The sequence below is a fragment of the Dermacentor andersoni genome, chromosome 11 (genome assembly GCF_023375885.2).
Source record: "Dermacentor andersoni chromosome 11, qqDerAnde1_hic_scaffold, whole genome shotgun sequence".
Classification (NCBI taxonomy): Eukaryota; Metazoa; Arthropoda; class Arachnida; order Ixodida; family Ixodidae; genus Dermacentor; species Dermacentor andersoni.
The window spans coordinates 35,416,261-35,438,915 of record NC_092824.1 but is presented as its reverse complement, the minus strand read 5'-3'; the positions used below and the strand labels follow the sequence as shown (position 1 = coordinate 35,438,915).

Below are 22,655 nucleotides of genomic sequence, written 5' to 3'. Positions count from 1 at the left end.
CCCAGAGTTGGTCTTCCAGATTCGAGCGGAGCAGCGTGGCCTGCCATCACGTGGGGAGGCTGTCGATTGAGGTCTCGCTCTCGTTATCGTGTAGTAGTCCCTGGCATTTCAATAGCATGTGTTCTAGCGTGGCTCTGGTGCCACACACTTTGCATCTATCTGTTGTGTATATGTCTGAATAAATAGCGTGCCTTAGTATCGGACTCTTGTATGGTTTCGTTTGTAGTTGTCGCCACTGGACACCTTGCGATCTACTGAGTTGTGGATGGGGTGGTGGATAAGTGCATCTTTGCATCCTGTAATGGTTGGTGATGACCTTGAACCTGGTCATTGTCTTCCCACTTCCATACTTCGGAGGGACCTGCCGAGGGGTCTACGTTCGTCGCTACGTTGTGTGCCGCGGCGTTAGGGTTGTCCTCTCCCGTTGAGTCGGGGTTGCGGGCTGGTGTCTATAGTATTTGGACGAATCTGTATTCCCTTGTTGTTTTGTCTTTTCTGAGTATGTTTACCGCCTCGGGTGAAATCCGGCCGTTCGCGAAGTTGTGTACTGATATCTGGGAATCGCTGATTATATAGTATGCGTTGGTTTGTGCTATGGCTAACGCTATAGCCATAGCACACCATTTCAGATGTATGCGCCATCAAACTTGCGGTAAAAAATGCACTGTCGTTCTACTTACGTGTAAACAAAAAAAAGGAAATGCCGTTTCATACATCAAAGCACAAAAGTAACTGGACCTTCTTCGAAAAATTCGGGAAATAATATATCGAAAGTGGTGTCAGCCTGAGAAATTTTTCCAACTGGATCCACATTTCCAACTCCGTGGGTACAATATTTAAAGTGTAATACGTGCCGCATACGATTCGTTAAAAACCAAATTACTGAATGTTTGTAAATTAATCGATTATGCATTTTGATTTCTCGCGTAAGTAATCGCCACCTCTTCGAGTAGGCCAGCTCATTATCTTCGCAGCAGCACGAGAAATCCCTAAAAGACAGAAATATTAATTTGTAGGCAGCAAAACTTCTGTAGGCAAAATCTGTGCTCATAAATACAAAAAATGTGCGGCTCTCGCGCGGGATCGAATGGGCATTTTTCTATAATCCGGTCTCTAGCCATCACTGTACCTGTCGGTGTTTACTACACAAGAGTGATGAAAGGAATCCTACGTTGTTTTTGTTGCATAGATAAAAAAAAGACACACTATAAGCATGAGCATGTTGATAGCACAACCCTCATGCATGCGCAAGTAAGTACACGTCACATGACTCTTAAACGTCAATAAAAGCACAAGATGACACGCAACAGACTCTTTATTCGGCAACAACATCCCCAGCAAATTCGGGTCAATGTGAGATTACTCCCCCCCCCCCCTCAAAAAAAAAAGATCACTTGTGGACATAAAAGCGATGAGCGCCATGCTGCGAATAGGTTAAACGATGACAAGAGCGATGAAATCACTACATGTTACCGCAACGACAAATTAATGGCACCAACATTCAACGTGTTATCTCATTTTCATAGCGCACAACGAGTGTATACATAAGGAAATATGGGTCTTCTTTATCACAGCTGCGCTGCGTTGCGACACCTTGTCAGCGGTGATGCCACCCGGAACAATGTCGACCTACCAACACTGGAATTTCTTTAATGTGATGATGACTAAACATATTTTCACTGCTTGAAAATTAAACCAACATGTAAAAAAAAAAGAGTTTCTTCCTCAGTAGTACACCGGCACTCAAGGCCACCTGAATACATTTCTGACATTTGTTGAATAAAACAGTGCTTGTTTGTTTCAAGAGACCTGGCAGTCTTACCAGAAAATCAGTTCGCAATTTCCTGATGATGTTAGAAGCCAAGCGTCTACTTGATCTGCCCTCAGGTCGGAAGGCATATGAAGGTATACCGCTTCAACAGCATGCGGTTTGTTTCCATTATAAATGATATGCGATACGACTTCAACACTTTAAAACATGCTCAACCCAAAACGCTATTCACTCGCGCAACCCTCGTTACCAGTACACGACGTGCGTAAAACTCGTAATTTTCATCAACCACCTAAGCATTCCTTCTCGTAAACATTTTTAATATCATACAACACTCCTTACTCTCCACTGTTCTTCGAGCCGCCGTTCATGTCACACGTGTCTCACTTATGGCATCACCGCGTAATATTGTCGCATTTACCAACAACGTGCAGTGGAAGTCCGGCCTTCAGGCTGTAGTGTACTTAAACACGCCATGTTATCTTGTTTCTCACGGCTACATATCATATAAGGCCATTTGGCAAAGGTCAAAGTACGAGACTAAAACAAGGAATACGAAGGCCTGTCAACAAGCCTCTATTCTTCTGATGTGCACAATGTCACGGAAGTGACGCTTCAATAAACCCCTTGATTTTAAGATGTCCTTATGCGCGACAACCATGCAATCAGCAAAGCAATGATATGTTCCACGAAGATGTTTGCGCTGCTTAGTGTCCATGAAACTCGCTTATTTTTCACAATACAGAAAATGTTGAAAACCAGTAATCAAACGAATGCTACATGCAGCGTTTCGTATTTTCACTTGAATATATTGTTTCATTTTCAAATAGTTTATATGTTTATTGTGGTTCAATGAGTGTTTGTTCTTCAGCTACTGAAATTATCTCATAGCTTCTACGTTAAACAACCTCCCTGCCTTTCCTTCTTCCCTTCTCTCTCTCTCTCTCTGTTATGCCCCCGTTTCAACAACTTTAAACAGTTCTCTTCACAGCTTCCTCAGCACTATATTAGAGCGTTTATAAACAGCTGGAATGTTGTATTTTAATTACATCGCTTCCAAAAAAGACCCGCGTTTATTATTCAGGAATCTTAGGATCACTTTCCTGGCGCCGGAACCGAGCAATGCCTGCTAGACACCCTGCTCACTCTGCCTCTACGAGTTCCGAATGAAAGCAGTCGGAGGTAATGATGTTATTCTTCATATCAAGTGAGATAACATTTATTTTATTCTCGCTCCGTCAGTTTGGTTTGCGCTCATGCTATGAGCTGTTGGGGTCACTAAGAGTTTGTGCGCTAACATCTGATGGCAAGTCACGATTCATAGAGCCTACCTCGTCGACCAAATTCGTTCTGTCAACTGACAAATTCCTTAGGTCAACATATGGAAGTAGGTTTGGGAGCACAACTTTTGGGTATTTTACCAGCCAATAGCAGGTAAAATACACGTGCTGCAGAATTTCACTTCATGCGTGCCTCAACGGGCTTGCTCAAGGTTTCAAAATAGTGTGTTGCGCATTGGACGGTGTCACGGCTTAAATGCGTAGCACGGCATCACCCCTAATTTCCTGTGTTTCTAGTGCTCGTCTGTACTGAAATGACCTCCAGTGTAAAATAGTTGAGGATATTTTTCTACAGACAAATGAGTTCTTCTAAGAGCTAAAAAGTGCTCGGTATTGCATGAGGCGCGCACGCCAAATATAGTGAGTGACATGGAATTCGCTTTTCTGAAATTCTTTTTTTTTTTCTCCTCCAAATTTTGACAACTCAGTTTTCATTCAACTGATCTTTCATGTTCTCTGTTGTTTGTCTTCAGGTTGGCTTAACCATTTTCACCAAGAAAGCTTTTTTTATTATAGTGGCCTTTAAACTTCAAAGAGGGAATGTGGAAGCAAATACGCTAATACCGTAGTGGGTTAGTATTCAACTGCATTACTGAACCCTTGCGAATACACCTACGCCATCGGTAAGTTGCTAGTCCAAATAAGGTGTTCTAGTACAACAAATAAACAGTACACCGTGCAAAGTGACTGCTAGAACCAACGCTCCAATGGTGTGGACTGAGTTGGTGGAGGCAATACTTTCTGGTTCCGTATCTTCCACTCTTCCCCCATTTTTTTTTTAATTGATGTTTCACTGCGCAGCAATAAAAGCAACATATCTCTGTTTCATAGTAAGCTGTACGGGTGTCCAAGTTCTTGCATTGAAAAACAAACAATATGGAAGCAGCCATAGCAGACATCAGAAGGGACTTTAGGAAAATAGTTACCGCAGATGGGATGTCGCAAAAGCAATTTATATGGTAGGTCTGCGTGGAGCTTGCCAAGTTCTAAACCACGGGAAGTGAAGACTAGTCTCCACTGCGAAATCTGACGTGTAGAACTTGTGACATTGCATGAAACGAATGTTACGGCTATGAGTCTCTTGGCAGCAGAGTGGCGTAAAAATGATATGATCATTTAATAACAACATGGACATCCCTTTTCTTTGGAGCCTGCCCTTCGTATGCACCACACTTCTATGAGCTGATAGGCCTCAACTGTCCTTTATGAACTTACGGAAAGTATAAACTATGGTGTCGATTTAAAACCAGTTACTATCAGCGAAATTTTGAACTTTTCCACTGAGCAGCGCTGATAACTCCACCTTTGTATTGCGGCGGAGCACAAAACTGTGGGTACCATTACCGGCAGAGGAGGCTGTATCTCGTCAAAGTAATGTGTGATCACAATTTCGCTCTAATTTTTAGATGCAAGGCTTGGACCTTATAGTATACTGTATTTGTTTACCGAGTCCATAATGGAACAATGTTAATTTTTGCAATGTAAAACGATTTGTTTAATAAGTTTGTAGTTCTGTTGCCATGGAATAATACGTCAGAAGAAAGCACGATGAAACGATAACAAGTGCTTATCACGATAAGAGAACTTATTAATGGCACGCTAACTGGAAATATGAGTGTATGCAGGCAATGTTTCGAATGAGTACCCTTTACGCAAATCTATGGCTCTCCTACACTGAGCAATATCTGTTCGGTCATGGCCACTGGCACAAGCTTACCCAGTTGCGGGGAACGAGCTTTCTAGCGTTGTTTGTGCGAAACACGAGTGATAATTTAGGTCAAAGAAATGTGGAGCTATGAAACAGTAATCGTAACCACACCAGTAAAATATTTGTACCGTGCTTAACAGGGATTCTGCACATGCAGAATTAGAGATCTGGTATCGAAGAAATGTGCTGCCAGTTCCCTCTATTTAGGATATCATGACACTTCTCACATTTTACGTCGCTATGTGAGTGTGGTCCCCAGGGTACCACTGTTAACTACCAATGAATTTGATAGAGTAAAAAATGAGGACATTGGCTCCCCTGGCTTTTGGAAGTCGCGTTATTACTATACAATGTGTCAAAATCACTCAAAAGTTTCTGAGTCGCTGCATTTGCAGGCAATGTGCTGATTAGTTTGTCGCTTTAGCAATGTCATGTCAATGGAATTAGTTTATTGGCATAGAATGAATAAAAAAACACCCCTTTTTAAGTGTTGGCAAATATCAAGGATTCGTTCAAGAAGTCATACATATGTCAGCATTAAAAAGCGGACGATTCCATGGAAGAAGACCTTTTCACGCTTTTTCAGGGAAGTCAACTTCCTTTCGCAATTACATGCGCTTGTTGGGAGAATAAATGTCCAAAACAGCAGGTAGCATACGATTTTGTAGATATTATCGACAAGAAATGCAAGTTCCCTTGTCGAAACTACACTACAGTGACATTCCTTGTTCAAGCACTGTGAATCATTTCAAGCCTCAATTTTTCTGTGAACTTCTGTTTTGTTAGAATTGATGCAAGATTGTTAATACATCAAGTACCTATCTGACGAATGCTTAGAGACTTACACAAGTATCCGCTTACGCTTTTTCTGGCTAAATTGATTGCGCTAAACAAATAGACATAATTATACTTACGCGCTGTCCCATCGCAGCTGCGTCTCAAGAATGGTTGACAATGTACTACGCATTAGATTATGTCCCCGTTTACCCCGCAGGAACATCTTAAAGAAAGAAGAATGAATCTTGACCAAAACAACTGTGAGTAAAGCGACATGAGTGCGAGCACTTGCGCAAGACATATCACAGCATTTTGTTTCACGTCTTGGTTTTCGGATTTGGTAATGAACAGGAATATCAAGAATACCTATTTCAGCAATAATCCTACTTTCACCAGGCTGCAAATATTATTACAACCACCCTGCCATCATGGAAGAACGTTGACTTTGCGCTGACGCAGTGCTCCCCCAACAGTGCCGTAGAAAGCATCGAATTCAGGAGTATTGTTCACGACATTTTCATCATCACTTCCTTTCGTCTCGCTCAAATCTTGGATATTCTATTACATCTATTTTCTGTATGTTTGAACTTTTCCTTGTACTGCTTAGCTGCTTTTGCAAAATTATTGCCACCCGTGTATTGCCTTTATACTTGGCGTGGTTACATCTGTGACATAGAGTGCAGATGGAAAATAAAAAGCATCTATGTGCAAAATTACGCAATAAAGAATACTTCGCAAAAATTACGATTTCTGCATGTTTTCTCCAACTAATTACATCTTTCCTAGTAATGCATTTCTCGTGCTGGCGGAGTCCTGACTCCGTGTGATAGTTTGTATACCTCTTAAGGACAAGGTGATATCTACAACCTAAGAAAAGATTTCACCCTTTGAGTCGTATCTTGTCACAGAACAATAAACGTCATCTGTCTTGTCCATATTTCCTTTCTTTAACGCTGCGATCCCGGTACTTCCTAGTAACGAACGGCCTGCGCGTTATCAGCATGACATAGCATTGCCGACAGGAAAATAGCGGGCGCGGCGTTTTCAAAAAAGGAAACGCAAGCAAGACAGATGACGATTATTGTTGTGTTGCAGATATACACCCCAAAGGGTGTAAATTTTTTTTATTGTGTAGGGAAACAGCAACAAAATTTCTAGTGCGGTAACATTCTATTACTTATGTCACTCCTTCGCAGACCCGAATGACAGAATCTCACAACCTGATCAGGGCATATATTAGTAAACGTTCTCCTGATTGCTTCCGATATGCCAGTGGTAATCGGCACGCGAGTCATGCCGCTATAACCGCGATAACATCGGGAGTGATACGTGCTCGAAGGCCAGCCGCTGTTGGCCAATCAGAAATACATTTATATAAGAGAAGTTTTATGAACACGGCCACAGAAATCCGTAAAGAATAATTCACAAATAAATGTGAAGCGTGTAGAACAGCGGCAGTGCAATAAACATGTGTAAGCCAAAAAACTAGCGCAAAATTGTTTCGCAAGGTTTCCCGCTCGCAGGCTGTGAGTGGAGCAGCGTTCGTTGTCACGCCACAATGCGGTCAATGCTGGCAAGTGTTGCTTTAATGTAGCAAATTTAGATTACGAATCGCCGAGATAAGCGCAAAACAAGAACGAGAGAAGAATCTACTAGAAGCACATAAAATAACAAAGTAAACACTAGATGTATCGTGCATATTTACATACTCACGGGTACAAGTAAATAAATTAAGATAGAATTACAATAAAAGTACTTTAGGGATGCAAATAGCACAATATCAATGTGGTGGCACTTGCGTGCGCATTCGCTTAGAAGGATATGACAGAAAAATTGATCAGATTCACAATCGATAGCACCTAAAATGGCACACTCGCTTTGTTCAGCGTAAGTATGTTGACACAACTGTGCCAAAGCCCTACGCACCACAACATGTCAGTCGCACCATTTTGATTTCGCACAATTGAGAAGGCTTACAGAGAGCCTCTGTAGTTCTTTTTTCAGGGCTTGCCAGGGAAATCTATGCGCTGAGTTGCGCTGCAGTCGCGAAACGTAAATGGCGACGTGTAGTCCGGGAACACGGCTCGTATTCACAAAAACTTCGTGCGCTGGAAATATCCGCAATAGACTACTTCATGCTCCCCTGATACCGCACACATCATTAAGGAAGGCGGTCGGCAAATAGTCCTCACGAACGCGAAGCTTTGAGAATTCAGCCCCTGTTTCTTTAACGGCGCATGCTTACCGAGCTGTAAGAGTAAACAGTTCTACGGCTCTGAACTTACCGTGCTCTTTGGCATGAGGCTTTTTTTCTTTGTAGTGCCACCGCACTTGCAACTGCCGTGCAGTAAGGTAAAGCTGCTCCAATCTGTGTCTGTTTAATTTATGCCATTGCCCTCCGCGATTGGCCAAATATTTATTGGCCACGCCCGCTTCCCTGTCTGACACGCGACGTCACGAAATCTGCGAAAACTGTCCGTCTGATGAGATGTGCGTACAATGATTATGCATGATTAGGCCGAACAAAAGAAAACAAGTTCCTTGCGATTCTACGTCATTTTCGCTCTTAGCCGAAAGCTGCCTTAAACAAACTTATTCGTGCTGCGCCCACTTCCCCTGTTCATCACAGGACGTTCCAAAACCACGAAAGTTCACCTTGTCGAACTGTGATGTGCGCAGTAATTACGCTTTATTATGGCGAACAAAAATGAATTTAATTCGGAATAGCCGAATACTGCCCCATTCCGAAATAAAGATGGCTGCCGGCCGACCACTGTGGCACCGGCTAGTCGAAGCTGCCAGTGAACATTAATTTCTGTGCGTCTAACAAATATTCTTGCGTGGCAGCATGGGGTTTTCGAGCACTTCCGGTACGTATGTTTGCGCATTTAGGACCCGTTTTAGCGGTACTTTATTCCCCCGGTTGCACGCCACTTCGATTTTCGACGACCCACTGCAAGCTAAGCAAGGAGAAGCAGAAAAATCGCAAGAGCCGGCACCACTCTCCTAGCTAAGTTACATACTTACAGCGCTAGTCAGGCCCCAGTGATACCCTCTGCTCTTATGCGAGCTCCTCGCCTCTTGTCAGCCAATCAGATAAAGAAAGCCTGCCAAGATAGGTAATGCTATTCGCTTTGAAAACAAATAGAGCTTACACCCTACACACGAAGAGAGCGCTTGATTGGGCAGTTCGAACAGCGCTGCTGATCACCGTCCGACGCTCGCATCAGCGGTTGCGTAAGTTTAACGTCGGGAGATTAGAGCAAAATAACGATGGAATAGGCTTACATTATAGGGAGACCTGCTCTGATCGATGTATATATAACAGTAGCGGCCACCTGCTTATCCCTATGCTGACTGTTTCGTCGGTTTTCTCATAAAGTTTTGCAGTGACAAATTACTCTGCTTCAGTTCCACATGACAGTTTTATATCACGCGAGCCTCCTCGTTAGCGTCGTTATTTAATACGAGATGATACACCTGTTCTTTCCGTGAAACCATAGAATTGCGCTTTCGAAAATGTCACTGACACGCAATGGAAATTTGTCATTTACGTAGCCGATGTACAATCGCCCGATTCATTACCCGGTACCGCGTGAAATTTCAATAGCCGGCCGGCGAGCGCCTTCTAAAATCCCCAACGTTTGTTATTTTTAGAGGTTATGGTGAAAGTGAAACCTCCGAGTGCCTAACAGGACCTATAGGTACGTAGTAAACCAATTTAATTACGTCCATCAAAGTAGTAATAGTGAATTAAAGAAGTGGCTACCGCAGAAACAAGACCAACTGATCGCTTCTCTGCAGTCTCACTCTGTCTAATTCACTGCGATTCACCTGTTATTCTAAACTAACTAGCCGAATTTTTTTGTTTAGCAACCTTAGCAGAAGCATAGTATTACTTTTTCGAAGATTAGTTTATTTTACGCGTGATTATAAAATGCAGATAACGAGTATTTGTGCACTCGTGACTCTGACAAAGTGATTTTGATCACTAGCAATGATGGCTAGCGCTGTCCACAGATAAAAGCAAAACGCATCGAATCTCTTTCTTTCTGCTGTTACTCGAGCACACTCATTATCTGGGATGAAGTTTTGCCTACCGACCGTTCAACGTGTTTTATGTGTCACATTATCTTTGATAAACTGCATCTTACCCCTTCATGTCGATAGTTGCGGCAATCCGAAGATTGGTCCTTAGTTCGTACATGAGCTTGCGGGGAAATTGTTCAGGGCGAATCGTTTTTATTATATTAAAACAGCGCAAAAACGACTTTAAATCAGATCAATTCGCAAACACAGGCGCTGACTAAAAATTGAAATATATATGGGAAAGAACCAGATTACAGAAGCACTTGTTAGTTTTTCATTCATTGTTTTCTTCTTGTTCGAAATAAAGTATCGGTGCTAGGCCGGCACTTGCCAGGTGTCTTAATTTGCTTGTGTTTACCTCCTTTTTGCCCTACGAACATTATTAATCTTAGCTGATGGACTGAGTAGTCAGGATTGCTGCGTTTGGGATCTCCTCTGCGCTGGAAAAAAAGGCTGCCGCTACGAGTGGTAAATTTTCTCGTACGTATGAAACCTGACACGCGTCTTTGTAACGACACCGCCAAGAGTACGCGGTACTTTACCACAGTCCCAACGAAGCATCGCGGACGTTCAATATATCCACCATGTCATGACTTGAATTGTGACGCACGCACCAAATGGCCGGGAGATACATAAATATCTGGTTAATGAAGCTACAGGTCCGAAAAAATAATTCACATGTGACCCGCCTTACGAGATGCACAAAACGAAATAGGCTTTCGAAGGGCCTCGACGTCTGGTCGTCTTCGTTTCTTTTTTTTTTTTTTTCAGCGGTATGCTGTGCGCAGCTTCGCCCGGGACTCGTGCAAAGCACTTGCAGCTCCCGGTTGCTGGAGTTGCTGTCCCAGGTTGCAGAGGCGTTCGAAGTCGGCCGCTTCTTTCTCTAAGGTCTCTATCAGCGAACGGGCCGATTTCTTTTCGGCTGGAAAAGAAATGCGGGCGTTTTCAGCGTTGTTGCGCTAACAATACGACAAAGTTGATCAACCGCCTATGCATAGTTTGTCTACAGGCTAACTTCCTCATTATACGTTGCAAACAGAAAATTTTCACAACCTGCTTTGAGTGGCCCACCAGGAACGCTACTTTTTTCCCATTCCCGCAGCTAGGCAGGCTGCGGCTGCCGAACAGAATATTTTTTTCACGGCACGCAAGTACGAGACTTCTGTCAACAAGCGGCACTGAGCATATGCTACTCTAGAGGCAACTAACCATAGTCAGAATGCAGATGGATTAACTGATTCCTACCCTACCAGAATTTCTGACCAGCACTTCTCTCACGCCATAAAATGGGAGTATTTAAATGAGATACCTGGCTATCATTGGTTGGCCTGCCTGCTTCACTTAAATGTATGAACACGATCACTCCTGGCTGCGGTAACTTCGTTGGAACAGACCATCGTTGGAACAAACCATCTTGGAATGCCGACCACATAAGCCATCGCTTATGGAGCCGACGAAGGCCCTGCGAAAATTCTTAAGAACAACAAATGTTTAAAAATGGCTTGAGCCTTATTTGATGTTAAATGTGTCCTAGCGCTCTTGCGCTGTGGTAGGGTAGCGTGACCGTGGCCGGCTGTGGAAGTGCAACTGTGCCCTCTGCATCCCTCATTTCCTCACATCTACCTGCCTATTCCTCGCCCATTCTCAAATGCAGGCTAGCCAACCGCATATTCCTTTCCGGCTGACTTCTCTGCCTTTCTCTTTTCCTTCGACTGTCTATCTCTCTCTCTCTCTCTCTCTCTCTCTCTCTTTCTGTCCTTTCAGTCACACGTAGCGGAACATGAACTTACCTCGGGACAGTCTGGACTGGAGTCTGCAGTTTTCCTTCCGCAAGGCCTGCATGGAGTGCTCCTGTTCCTGCAGCTGAGCGCACCAATAAAAACAATCACTTAAATATTCTATAACACAGATGTGGCTTCAAAACACCGCATTTATTCATCGAATGTTTAGCGCAACGAAACAAAGCACAGCTAGAACGGAGAAAGCATTATTAAAAATAAAACGTCCTAAAGACATCTTATTTTTAAATGCAGACCTGCTTCTATTTCTAGCTTGCGTTTCTGGTCATTTTGCGAACCGATATTTTCACGCATAAACAGCTGCTTCTGCCTACAGTGTCAATTTCAGCAACCTTTTTAGCGCCACTGCTGTACGAAAGCCGCTCCCAGCGAACTTCAGTTACTAGGATTCAGCCTCCTTAGACTGCAGTGCAGGCCTGCTTATATTTTATTGTCATCAGTCTGTCCAACTCGCTTCCGCACCGAGTCCACTTCCATTACCTTGGCACCCATTCTGCTGCTATAATAAACCACGCGTTATCTCCACAATTTTCGTGTTTGTTCAACCGCACTCTTTCCTCATAATATCATCTAAGATATCGGTAACTCGATTATAATCTATGATTCGTACTGCTTTTTCACAGAATTTATTCTTTTCTTTTTATTTCACCGATAATCTTAAGTGTTCATTTCGTAGTCGGTGCGCAGCGATGACGCATGACGTTTACATTGAACAACCTATGGTGACCATCTTCAGCGCACTGTGAGAAATATTTCTTTGAACGTAAATCATCACACTACAAGAATGTTCGAAACACTCACCAGGGCATGCAACCGTAGAACCTCGTGCCTCAGTCGGACAAGGCAGGTCACTTGACACTGGTACGACTCCAGGCTTTTCTGTTTCCTGCGTTTAAACAGAGAGGCCGGAGACACACGGACTACTTTGTGAAAGCGTTTTAGCGGTGCCACGTTCAGCTGTTATCACTGCCTCTTTTTTTTTTATCTGTAGCAACCAACCTTACTGTGCTACAGTATGTTCATATGCATGGAAGTGGTTGTACAAGTGTGATCGGTCTTCCGAGAAATTGGTCTTATAACGGCACCAAGATAACGGCGCGCATGAATCGAAAATACCACTTTCTATAAAAAGAAGCTTGCAACAGTGCACACGTACGGCGAAATAACTCAATCTTGCGGATGTCACTTCTCACAGCTATTCTAACTAAAGAATGCAACCGAGTCATCAGAAATCGGTGGTCAAAATTTCACCATGACTTACACTTTTATCAGCGATAGCTGTCAAGTCACTCAACTTTCTCACGTCAATTTTCGATAGCACGTCTGGTTTGCAAAGTGGACAGCGGCAAACGTGATGGCGGAAGCCACTATTGTTGTGCACGCTAAACAACGTGCAACTTTCCAATAGGAAAGGTATAAATTGTATCTGAATCCAATTAGGTAGACATAAAAAGTAGTAATTTTCCGTATACTCAAGTAAATGGTCTCATTTAGCTACGAATGCTTCGATAATTCCCTTCGTAAGTGAGAAATAAAGTACAGCCGAAGAACCTTGTTACAAATATTTACAGTAAAAAGAAAACACTGCATGCACTACGAAATAACGAGCTCGTTGATGACGGTAGCAAAAAAATAAAAAAAAATAGCGCCTAATAAGTGATGAGTTGTGAACATATTATCTAGCAGTATAAGAATAAGAATTTCATAAGAATATAAGAATAACAATTTCAGAAAATTTCCTCTATGACGTGCGTCGGCAGTATTGATAGTGACGAGAGCTCGCGATTTCTCGCAACGGTTTCAGGGGCAGGTAGGCTCGGACAGCGTCATAGTGGAGGGCCATGATATTGGTTGATTGATTGATCGATCGATGTATCGATTGACTGATTCATAGATTGAGTAATTGGTTGAACGTTTTAGCGCAAAGGAATGTCAAGACATAGGAGATTAGGCAATCTTATGGTGAGCAAAGCAAGACATCCGACCTTTGATATTCTTCATAAAGTGCTGCGAATGGTACGCTGTCAATCAGCGGCAACTGCAATTGCAACTGTAACTTTACAACTGTCATATTGTGTTTATTGCACCCTTAGGAGTTTCACATTTCATGTTTGCGTTTATCACATGTTTCCGATTTACAAGAGCTGTTCTTAAAACATTGGTGGCCTAAATTAACAATCTACTTCATACAATCGGCCGATCTATGATGTTCTTTGAAGCAGCAAACCTCACGAAATTCGGCTGCAGAAGGCCACAATGGCCATTTCTCAGTTGCCATGCACTTAGATAATAGATGTCGATGTAAAGCTTCCTCCTAAGCGGCAGTGGATCTGTTTATTTGAGTAGGAGTTAACAGCGTGCTTTTCGTCGGCCTTAATAAATGTGACAGACACACTTACACGGGGGCAAGACTGAAGCCAAAAGAAAGAGGTGACATATCTAACAACAGCGGTACAAGCGGTATAACCAAGCGGTATTCCTTTTGGTGCTGTGTTTTTCTGTTCGATTTTGCTATGTACGCCCTTCCACTCTGTTAAGTATTTAAGTATTTGTACCCTGAGGTACAATGTATATAAATAGATATAGCAATAGAGCAAAACCGTATCGATTACAAGCAACATGCCTCAAGACATATATATATATATATATATATATATATATATATATATATATAAATATATATATATATATATATATGCGAGGCTTCTTCTGAAAAAACAGCGCAAGCGCGTCAAAATGAACGGAACAATGCCACGCCGAAACACCTGGACGGCACATCCGCCCATTCTCACCAGCGTTCCACTTCCTCTTCCATTGCAGCCAAGGCTTCCGGCCGGTTCCACTCCGCTGTGCCGGGTAGGGACGGGTAGTGACCTGTCGACATCACCGAGCTGCAATTACACGCTTATAATGACGAACTACGGCATCGCCACTTCACCACGCGTTCCAGCGTGTTATTTTCGTAAAGTCGAATTTACGTTCACTAACAAGTGAGGGAAGGAATCGCGATGTCTGAAAGCGGACGTTAAACAGCATAGGCCCAAGGTGAACGAAAAAAGCAACACTATCGTATGCGTTCTGCTTTATTTTTGTCACTCTCAGACAGGCTCGTACAAGATACTCGGGAAATGTATTTAGGATAATTTACTAAATACCAGGCGAAAAACGTATTCGAGCAGAGCATTATATACCGAATTTCGAAATTGATTTCAGATGGAGCATTTAAATTCTAAAAAAGAAATTGATTACCTAAAAATACAAAATTACTTTTGTTCCGAAGTGCAAACGAAAGTAAAATGAATCGGAATCCTACCAGATAAAGCTTTATTGGCTCGCTGGAGGAGCTGATTTTCAAAGTTGCTATCTGACAACTTGCCCCCTGCTTTCCTCTAACACGTTCCCTCCGACGCTGACGAGACTCTTCACCGACGCGATCCATGGCACGGCGGCGTTGTATCATATTAAGAGTTCATGATCCGCAGCGCACCTGTGTACCGCAGTGATATCTTTGGATTGACGTGACTTCAATTTAGTGTCGTCTATCTAACTAATCAACTTTTGGAACGTGTCGCCTGTCTTACTATAAAGCGACCAACGCATGCTTTAAGCCTGCTGCCGGAGAGGCGTGATGTTCACTGTTGGCTTGTGACGCTTGTGAGCTGCCCTTTCTTTGTCTCTCCCTCTTTTTGCTTACTGTGTAAGACTGCCAACCCGAACGGTTTTGGGAAAGACAAAACGGATGAGACGGGCTATCTGCGTGCCCCGTGTCCGCTGCGACGAGCTGTTTGCGCTCCGATACCGCGCGTGACAACAACGAAGCGCCTATCTCAGATGCCGAGTAAAACATACTCTGAAAAGTATTTAAGTTAGAGCAAAACTACCAAGTTGTCAAAATTTTTAACATATACGCTAAAGTTACTCTGAAAAGTATTTGCACAGCACTATCTTGAGAAGAGTATTGAAGTGAGGCACAAGCCTGCTTTCGGGGTTTCTATTTTGGCTGCTCATTTTTTTTTTTTATGAAAGTAATAAATGCACCTGAAATAGTTCTTTCTTTGCCGTCAGGCTGCAGTTACGCACTAGGCTAGCAAGCCTATATAATCTTGACACTATGGGGAAACTGCGAAATATGTCGTTGGTTTCACTGGATTGTACCGGCCTATGTATCCTGCAGCGTTTTCCAGCACTCGTATGCAGCAAAACTGCGGTTTAATTGTAACAATAACAATTAGCGTAGTAAAAGCCTCGAAGAAGTCTGAAATTATGTCTACTAGGTGTGTTTTTTTTTTTAGCCTATGGCTTCGGGGAACAAGTCAAGGCCCGTATTCACAAAACGTTCAACTGTTCACCAAATGCAACACACTCGTATATTGTCGCGCACATTGTTATTGAAGGCGGTCGGCCAATGGCCAGCAGCTGTTACGAATGCAACGGTTTGTGAATTGGGCCCCAGATAAAGGCACGCCTTACCTAGCAAATAACAATCGCAAAAGAGTCATCGTTTATGCATGGAATAAAAATAATACAATTTAAAAGAGATTACAGGATAGCGAGGGCAAATGTCGTGCTTGAAGCATGTTTGCCTGCAGCACTTCCCCGAGTAAAGCAATTGCGCTAGATAACCGAATATCACTGTTGCTGTTTTCCTTTTTTTTTTTACTTGCCAATGCAGGTACGCCCATCAGTTGTGCACATCGCACGAGAGCAAAATACAGGCCTAGCATTTAGAATCAATAAATATATATATATATATACACGGTGAATTTACTGTAGGCCCAGAAACTATGTATAATTACAATGCTAATCAAAGCACATTAGATTACATGACTTCTGTTTTTATAACATAAAGAAAAAAGTACATCTGGTTAATTAACAGTGAGGGCATAAAACTTTACATCAGATGTTTCCGTACAGCGCCTACACCCGTTCATAGGCGAGAAGTACTACAAGAAGAGCCGCCGATTGTAACCAAGCGGTAGAGCAAGTCGTGGCTACACACTGAGGCGTTCACGCAGGTGGGGAGGAAAACGCATATCACTGGGACTATTGCTATAAACAAAATGTCCGGTGTAAGAGACTGCTCCGTGTGTCATGCCGTTTCGTACATCGTTAAAACAAAAATTGCTCACCATCGAAAGGCGGCAGGTAACAGAGCAGGCTGCCTTCGTATTCCGCTTCGTCCGCTTCCCTGCGTAGAGGAGCACAGTGCACTCTTTACGTTTATTCATAAATGCGGCATCACCAAGCATCGAGGTTTTCGAGCGTAAAAATGTTTTTAAGAAGATTTCGCCTTTCTCAGTGGTGTTTTCCTATATCGTAACCAAAGTTACCTGGACACCTACCCCATAAGTACATATGTTCCTTCGTATTCAACAGCTTTGATGGGCATCTCTGTTTTCCAAATATGTTTTGGCCTAATTAACGGTTTCAGGTATAAAACTTTCAGCAGAGAAACACCTACCTGCCATGGTGGCTTAGCGTCTATGGCGTTGCCCAGCTGAGCACGAGGTCGCGGAATGAAATCACGGCCATGGCGGCGTCATTTCAATGTAGGCGAATAGCAAAACAAAAAAAAAAGACCGCGTATTGCACATTGGGTGCGCGTTAAAGAACTCTAGGTGGTCGAAGTTAATCCAGAGCCTCACTACGGGCACGCTCCATAACCAGGTCGTGGTTTTGGCTCATCAAACCCCAGAATTGAATTGAATTGAAAAACATCTGAATTTCCCCGTCGTATTACTTAAAAATATCTCCACGTTTATCAAAAAGTCCTTAGAGGAGGCCTGATGAGCCTCTGAACCGTCCCATACCTCTTTCGTTGCTCAGGCATTATTTTTTCTTCTGTGCTCAAGATTACTGCGACAATCTTTGTCGCCAGAAAAAAAATTGTAATGAAAGTACAGAGGTCTAACGTAAAAGCAACAACAAAATTATTCCGACACAGGAGCCGCCGCTTCATCATCGTCGATGCGGACTGACACGTTGTTTTCACTGCGAGTTGTTGCAGTTTATTGTAATCAAAGCAATGCAGAAATTCGGGAATTTCTACAGCGGTTGCTGGCATTTCTTTTAGTTTCAATTGCAGCCATTCCATCCACGCTTGTGCGCTGGATGAATGAAGTGACTTCCCCAGAGAAGGAGCAGAGTTGCAAAGGCGTATTCTTAACAGGAACACTCTTCGTCAGGCAATGAGATAAAGCCCTTTAAAGTAAAGCCTCTAGCATTTCTAAATTCTCGCAATAATCGTGGATTATTTTGTCTGAGCTCTTGCCGAAAGCTGTATAGAGATTTCTTCTTTTTTTTCAGTTTTAGCTGAGCTACCATGGCTGGTCCAGTTCTCTGTAATTTTTCCTTTTCTCCTTTCTTACTCTCTGTTCAGCTTAACCTTAACATTTTGGTAACCACGCAGATTACAATTTGTAGCTTTGGAAGGCACAAATACGTACGCCAAGCAGGCTTGGCGCTACAAAACCCAAGATTACAATGCAAGAAACCAGCGTGCATCCTGTTTTCTGACGCGGCTGCTCAGAAGAATGCCTAAATACAAGAAAAAACAGCGTCCTTACAAGGTAGCGAACAGGCTCTTCAAACGCCGACTGGGCAGCATGCGTGGATGGGACGAGGAGGTAAAGCGGAAGGGTGCGGAAAGGGCAGTACAGCGCCCAAGAGTATGGTGACTAGAGCGTGTTCTGAAGCGGCTGGCGATCCATTATGCATGCGGAACTTTTCAAGCAAAAAATCGAACTTGTTTAAACCGGCGCATCTTAACTCTTTTTTTTTCTTCTTTGTTCTCGTGTTTTGCTTCTCCCTTACTTCGCTTTATCGTGTTGCGAGGCGATCAAGCGACCCGTTTCATGACGCTGTTCTCGGGACGCAGGGCGAAGCGTTCTCTAGCAAAAACGTGCTGTCGACAAAGTTCGCCGGGACTTGTATTAATTTTATTTATTTATGAGTATACCTTATCGCCCTCCTGATAAGACATAGCATAATGAGGGTGGAGTGGGATGGTGAGTGGTAGTAAACAAAGTACATCATAAAGCAACAATCAGGTAAAAAATGCGCGCAAAGCAAAAATATACGGTAATATACAAGGGAAAATTGGCGAACCTGGGCAGTAGTTATCCAAGCGTCAATAAAGAAAATCACAATAAAAAAACAATAAATGCTACGAGATAAGTTAAATACTATTAAACAACACCACCTGAATGCAGCGTCAACGTTCTGTGAAAACGAAAACCCGCCTGGACACAACCACTTAGGAGAAAAAGAAAAACAACAACAATGCCTTATGATTTACGGTCGCGGCCCGAATGAGTGTGGAAATTATAATCAGTGCCCCTTATTTATTGCTCTTTGCTAATGTTTTCTTTCACATGGAGTTCCCGAAATTCTCTCACTGCTTTCGGCAAACCACATCTGCTGCAAGTATGATTAATTAATTTTAAATTCCGATCATGCAGCATCACGGATACATAGATGAAACAAAATTGAGAAATGGCATGGCTTGCTGATCGTAGAAATGCTGCTAGTCCAGCATTCTTAGAAGAATTATTGTAGAACAGCCCTATTTGACCTCTCTCGAGCAGTGTGGTTCTATGCAGATCAGCAACGTCCTGCATAATTGTGCACGTTGGAGTTAATAGCAGCTAAATTTCGCCACAATTGTCGGCAATGTGGAGCCGTTATCAGCTGAAGAAAGAAGAAGAGCATGAAGACACCCCTCGCTGATTTGTAACATGTCTTACCCCATAATAGAGCGGAGAATGCTCTGTATATAATGCTAACTGTCGGCTTGACTTAGATGATTGAACTGAGAGTGAATACCGTAAGCTTTCGATTGCTACACCTCATCACTTGGTTATAGAACACATCTTTTGAAGATTAAGAGAAATATTTATTTTTAATTATAAAGGTGATTTGATGGCCTGCGAGTGCAAAGGGAGATTGAATTTGGTACTGACGCATGCGCTGTCAGTAGTAAACTACTGCAAGGCCTAAAATGCGTTCCTACAAACCACTGAACAGCGGTAACAATGAAAGTAGGTGTAAAACCCAATTAGCTAATAAGAGGCCTACAACCTCTCGACACAGCACTAGATAAACATAAGCACACATAAGGAAAAGCGCGCACGTATGTGTGAACACGCTAGTACACGTATGCAGTAGACCTGCGCTATAACATGGGCAGTCTTCTGCTCGATAGTATAAGAGATGCTTTGTCAAAGCCGAACGTGTGTCCCCCTAGCCGTTGGTTGCTGGGCAAGGAACGCGTTCCATTCATCAGGCCCTCCCGGGATTCGCTTTCTTCCGCAGAGCGCCGCAGTTTCCTGGAATCGATGTCCGCTCTCAGGCTTCGCAGTTACGGCCGAATGGAGGATAGCACACGGCCCTTTATAGGCCGAGAATGGCCCGAGAATGGCCGGCCTTTTATTGGGCGACGCCCGAGGCTAATGGCCGGCCACCCTCCGGCTGTAGGGTGGAGGAACGGGTCTTCCGAAACTACCGGTGGGAGAGGATACGCTGTTAGAGGGGGAAAATAAGTAAGACCGGGCCTCGCTTGCTGTCGCTAGAGACAACTCTCCAAGAAATCGTATTCAGCGGAACACTCACGGCGAAAACAAATGCCAATGCAGCCTAGTGGTCCCAAGCACAATACTGGCGGTCTAAATGAAGCTTTACGAGCTCCTGTCGCACCCTCGAAGCAGCAGAACAGCCGGGCACTCCTTGTCGTCGCCAAATTGGCGCGACGAATCTTCACTTAACGGTTCTCGCTGCTAATGAAATGCTCCGACCTGAGCGATTGCTACAAGTAAGACTGTAATTATATCGATGATAGCGAAGTTCTTTGTATTTTTCTGTAACTGCAAAAAAAAAAAATTATAGGCTGGTGGCAGTCTTGAGTTGTGAAAAGTCAGGTCAGCCAATTTCTAAATGGTACGTTACGATATTATTTAAGCGTTGCGAAATTTCCATTCTCTCACTTTTCTTTGTAGTTATACAGGCTGTATGGCTGGAAATTAATGCGAGGAAGTTGTGGGGGTAAAAGCATCAGGTGCGTATGTAGCGCTGGTGGCTCTTACCTGAAGCGGCTGCTGAGGACGATGTCGTCGGTGAAGCCGTGTTTGATGAAAAAACGTCGGCTAATGGTCGGCGCCCGGACGAGCAGGGCATCGTACGGTCCAACCACTGTGGGACTCTTGATTTGCTGCAGATAGCGCCGCCCAAAAGGTAAATTATGGAGAGCAATTATTCTTTCTAAACTTTTCGTCACTGCTACATGCCCTCTTTTTTCTTTTGTAAAATTAAGAATAAGAACGAAAACAACACGCAGCTACAAGGATCATCAAGTGTATCAAATATTACCAACTGTATCCAAAGAAGCCAACAAACACTGACACCAAGCACAACATAGGGGACATTACTTGTGCTTAATAAATGAGATAAAGAAACGATATATTAGTGGAAATTAAAGTGGGGGAAAAAATAACTTGCCGCAGCTGGGGAACTATCCCACAACCTTCGCATCTCACGTGCGACGCTCTACCAATTGAGCTACCGCGGCGCCGTTTTCCCATCCACTTTCTTCCGTATTTATGTTTACTAGTGAAACCCTGGCAGTGTTGGCCAGCGCCACCACTCACAAACCTTGGCGGCGCATGTGGAACATCCTTCCTGCCGCAGGCGTCACGAGAACGTGACGAGAAAGTCTATCCAAGCGTTTCAATTGACTCGGATTCGTGAACGTTCAGTGAGATTTGATGCTTACAAAAAATTCAGCCCTACTGGAGGTCGCTCACTACATGTAGTCCACTCGTGCTCACTAAATCTGGCGCAGCAATATCCCCCTCAGTACTAAGTTATGTACTATTTGCAGACTGATGCAGGAGTTCTTACGAGAACGATATTCCGTGGAGATTCCGTTGAAGAACTGCTCCTTGAGGGCATAGACATCCTTCACCTCGTGACGTCACGAGTATGCGGTTGCGCTGCCATCGATCCTGATTTCGCCTCGGAAGGCACTTAGCCGGCTTTGCCTACCCCCGCAGTTCCTCAGTTGCCGCCGTATTCTCGCCAGTACGTGCGCGGTTAGCAGTGTTGCAATGCAGAAAACAGAGTATGCCGGCAAGCTGCGCCGTAGTGGGTTGCGCCGAAAGACACAAGAAAGAAGGGTTACATTTTATATGTTTTCGGCTCATAACGGCCAGCTGCATTGGGCCACCGCAGTAGAACGTCATGGCTTGGTTGCGACACTGGCTCTCGAGCATGACTGAAACATTTCCTCACAGTTAGACTGTGCAATTGAGCGGTCCGTGAGGCGTGCTCTATCCAGTAAAAGCGTGCATAGCCTCGTTTAAAAGCTTGTCAGTACAATTTCCTATACCCCTGGACTAGCTTTCAGCGAGTAGCTAGAGTATCTACAGCTTTGAGTGTAGACGGAGCGAGCAGGTGCACGTCAACGCACGTCATGCTAGCGATCTGGCTGCCATAGCCGACATTCCCACGCGCAGAAAGCAGCCCGCTAACAGCTCTGTTCGTTGCAGTGTGGAAGTGCTAAACGCGTCTGGACGTAATTGCGAAATTTGGTGCCCAAACTTTATTGTGCCGGGCTGTTGAACATTTAGACAAACGCGAAACAAAGCGCGATACGAGCCAGTGTCCGATCTGGCGTCCGACTTGACGTGCCTACAAACGCACCGAACCAATTTCTAAAGAAAAAAATCGCAGTTCCGCCCGAAAGGCAAAGCACCGATTGAGATAGCACATCAGTAGATAGCTGTACGAAGTAACGGTATTAGTTTTATCGGCCGTGTAAACTTGTAAACATTAGCTTACTAACTAAATTACCAATGATAGAATATGTAATCGTAACTCAACGAGGACGTAGAAACAGACACACGGAGACAGCGCTGTCTTTTTGTGTCTGCTTTTGTGTCCTTGTTCAGTCGCGCTTACACATTAACTCATGGATTCAAACCAACTAGCCCGCCAACGGGTTTTAAATTAAGTAACCAGCACCGCGGTGTCACACGCACACAGGTAAAGATGAACACATCTCGCTCGATGAGCGCGGAGACACGCTGTAAAAAATGTGGAGTGAGGACTCGCGGCAGCAGCCGCGAGCCAATTGACCTCCCTGCATCTGTTCCTTCAACGCGAACGAAACGTCGAAA

The 22,655-nt window shown here is 43.7% G+C and overlaps 1 protein-coding gene across 1 annotated transcript in view; it reads right to left on the bottom strand.

The window, feature by feature from the left end:
* Positions 1–1,297: 1,297 nt before the first annotated feature.
* The window catches only part of LOC126518154 (uncharacterized), a 118,331-nt gene continuing 96,973 nt past the window's right edge, over positions 1,298–22,655 (bottom strand). Inside the window, exons 8-13 of the mRNA XM_055064457.2 lie at positions 20,565–20,689; positions 16,614–16,672; positions 14,277–14,358; positions 12,286–12,370; positions 11,476–11,548; positions 1,298–10,607 (exon numbers count right to left, since the gene is read on the bottom strand). Coding sequence (XP_054920432.1) covers positions 10,453–10,607; positions 11,476–11,548; positions 12,286–12,370; positions 14,277–14,358; positions 16,614–16,672; positions 20,565–20,689 — 579 coding nt within the window. The 3' untranslated portion in view covers positions 1,298–10,452. The remainder of the gene's footprint in view (positions 10,608–11,475; positions 11,549–12,285; positions 12,371–14,276; positions 14,359–16,613; positions 16,673–20,564; positions 20,690–22,655) is intronic.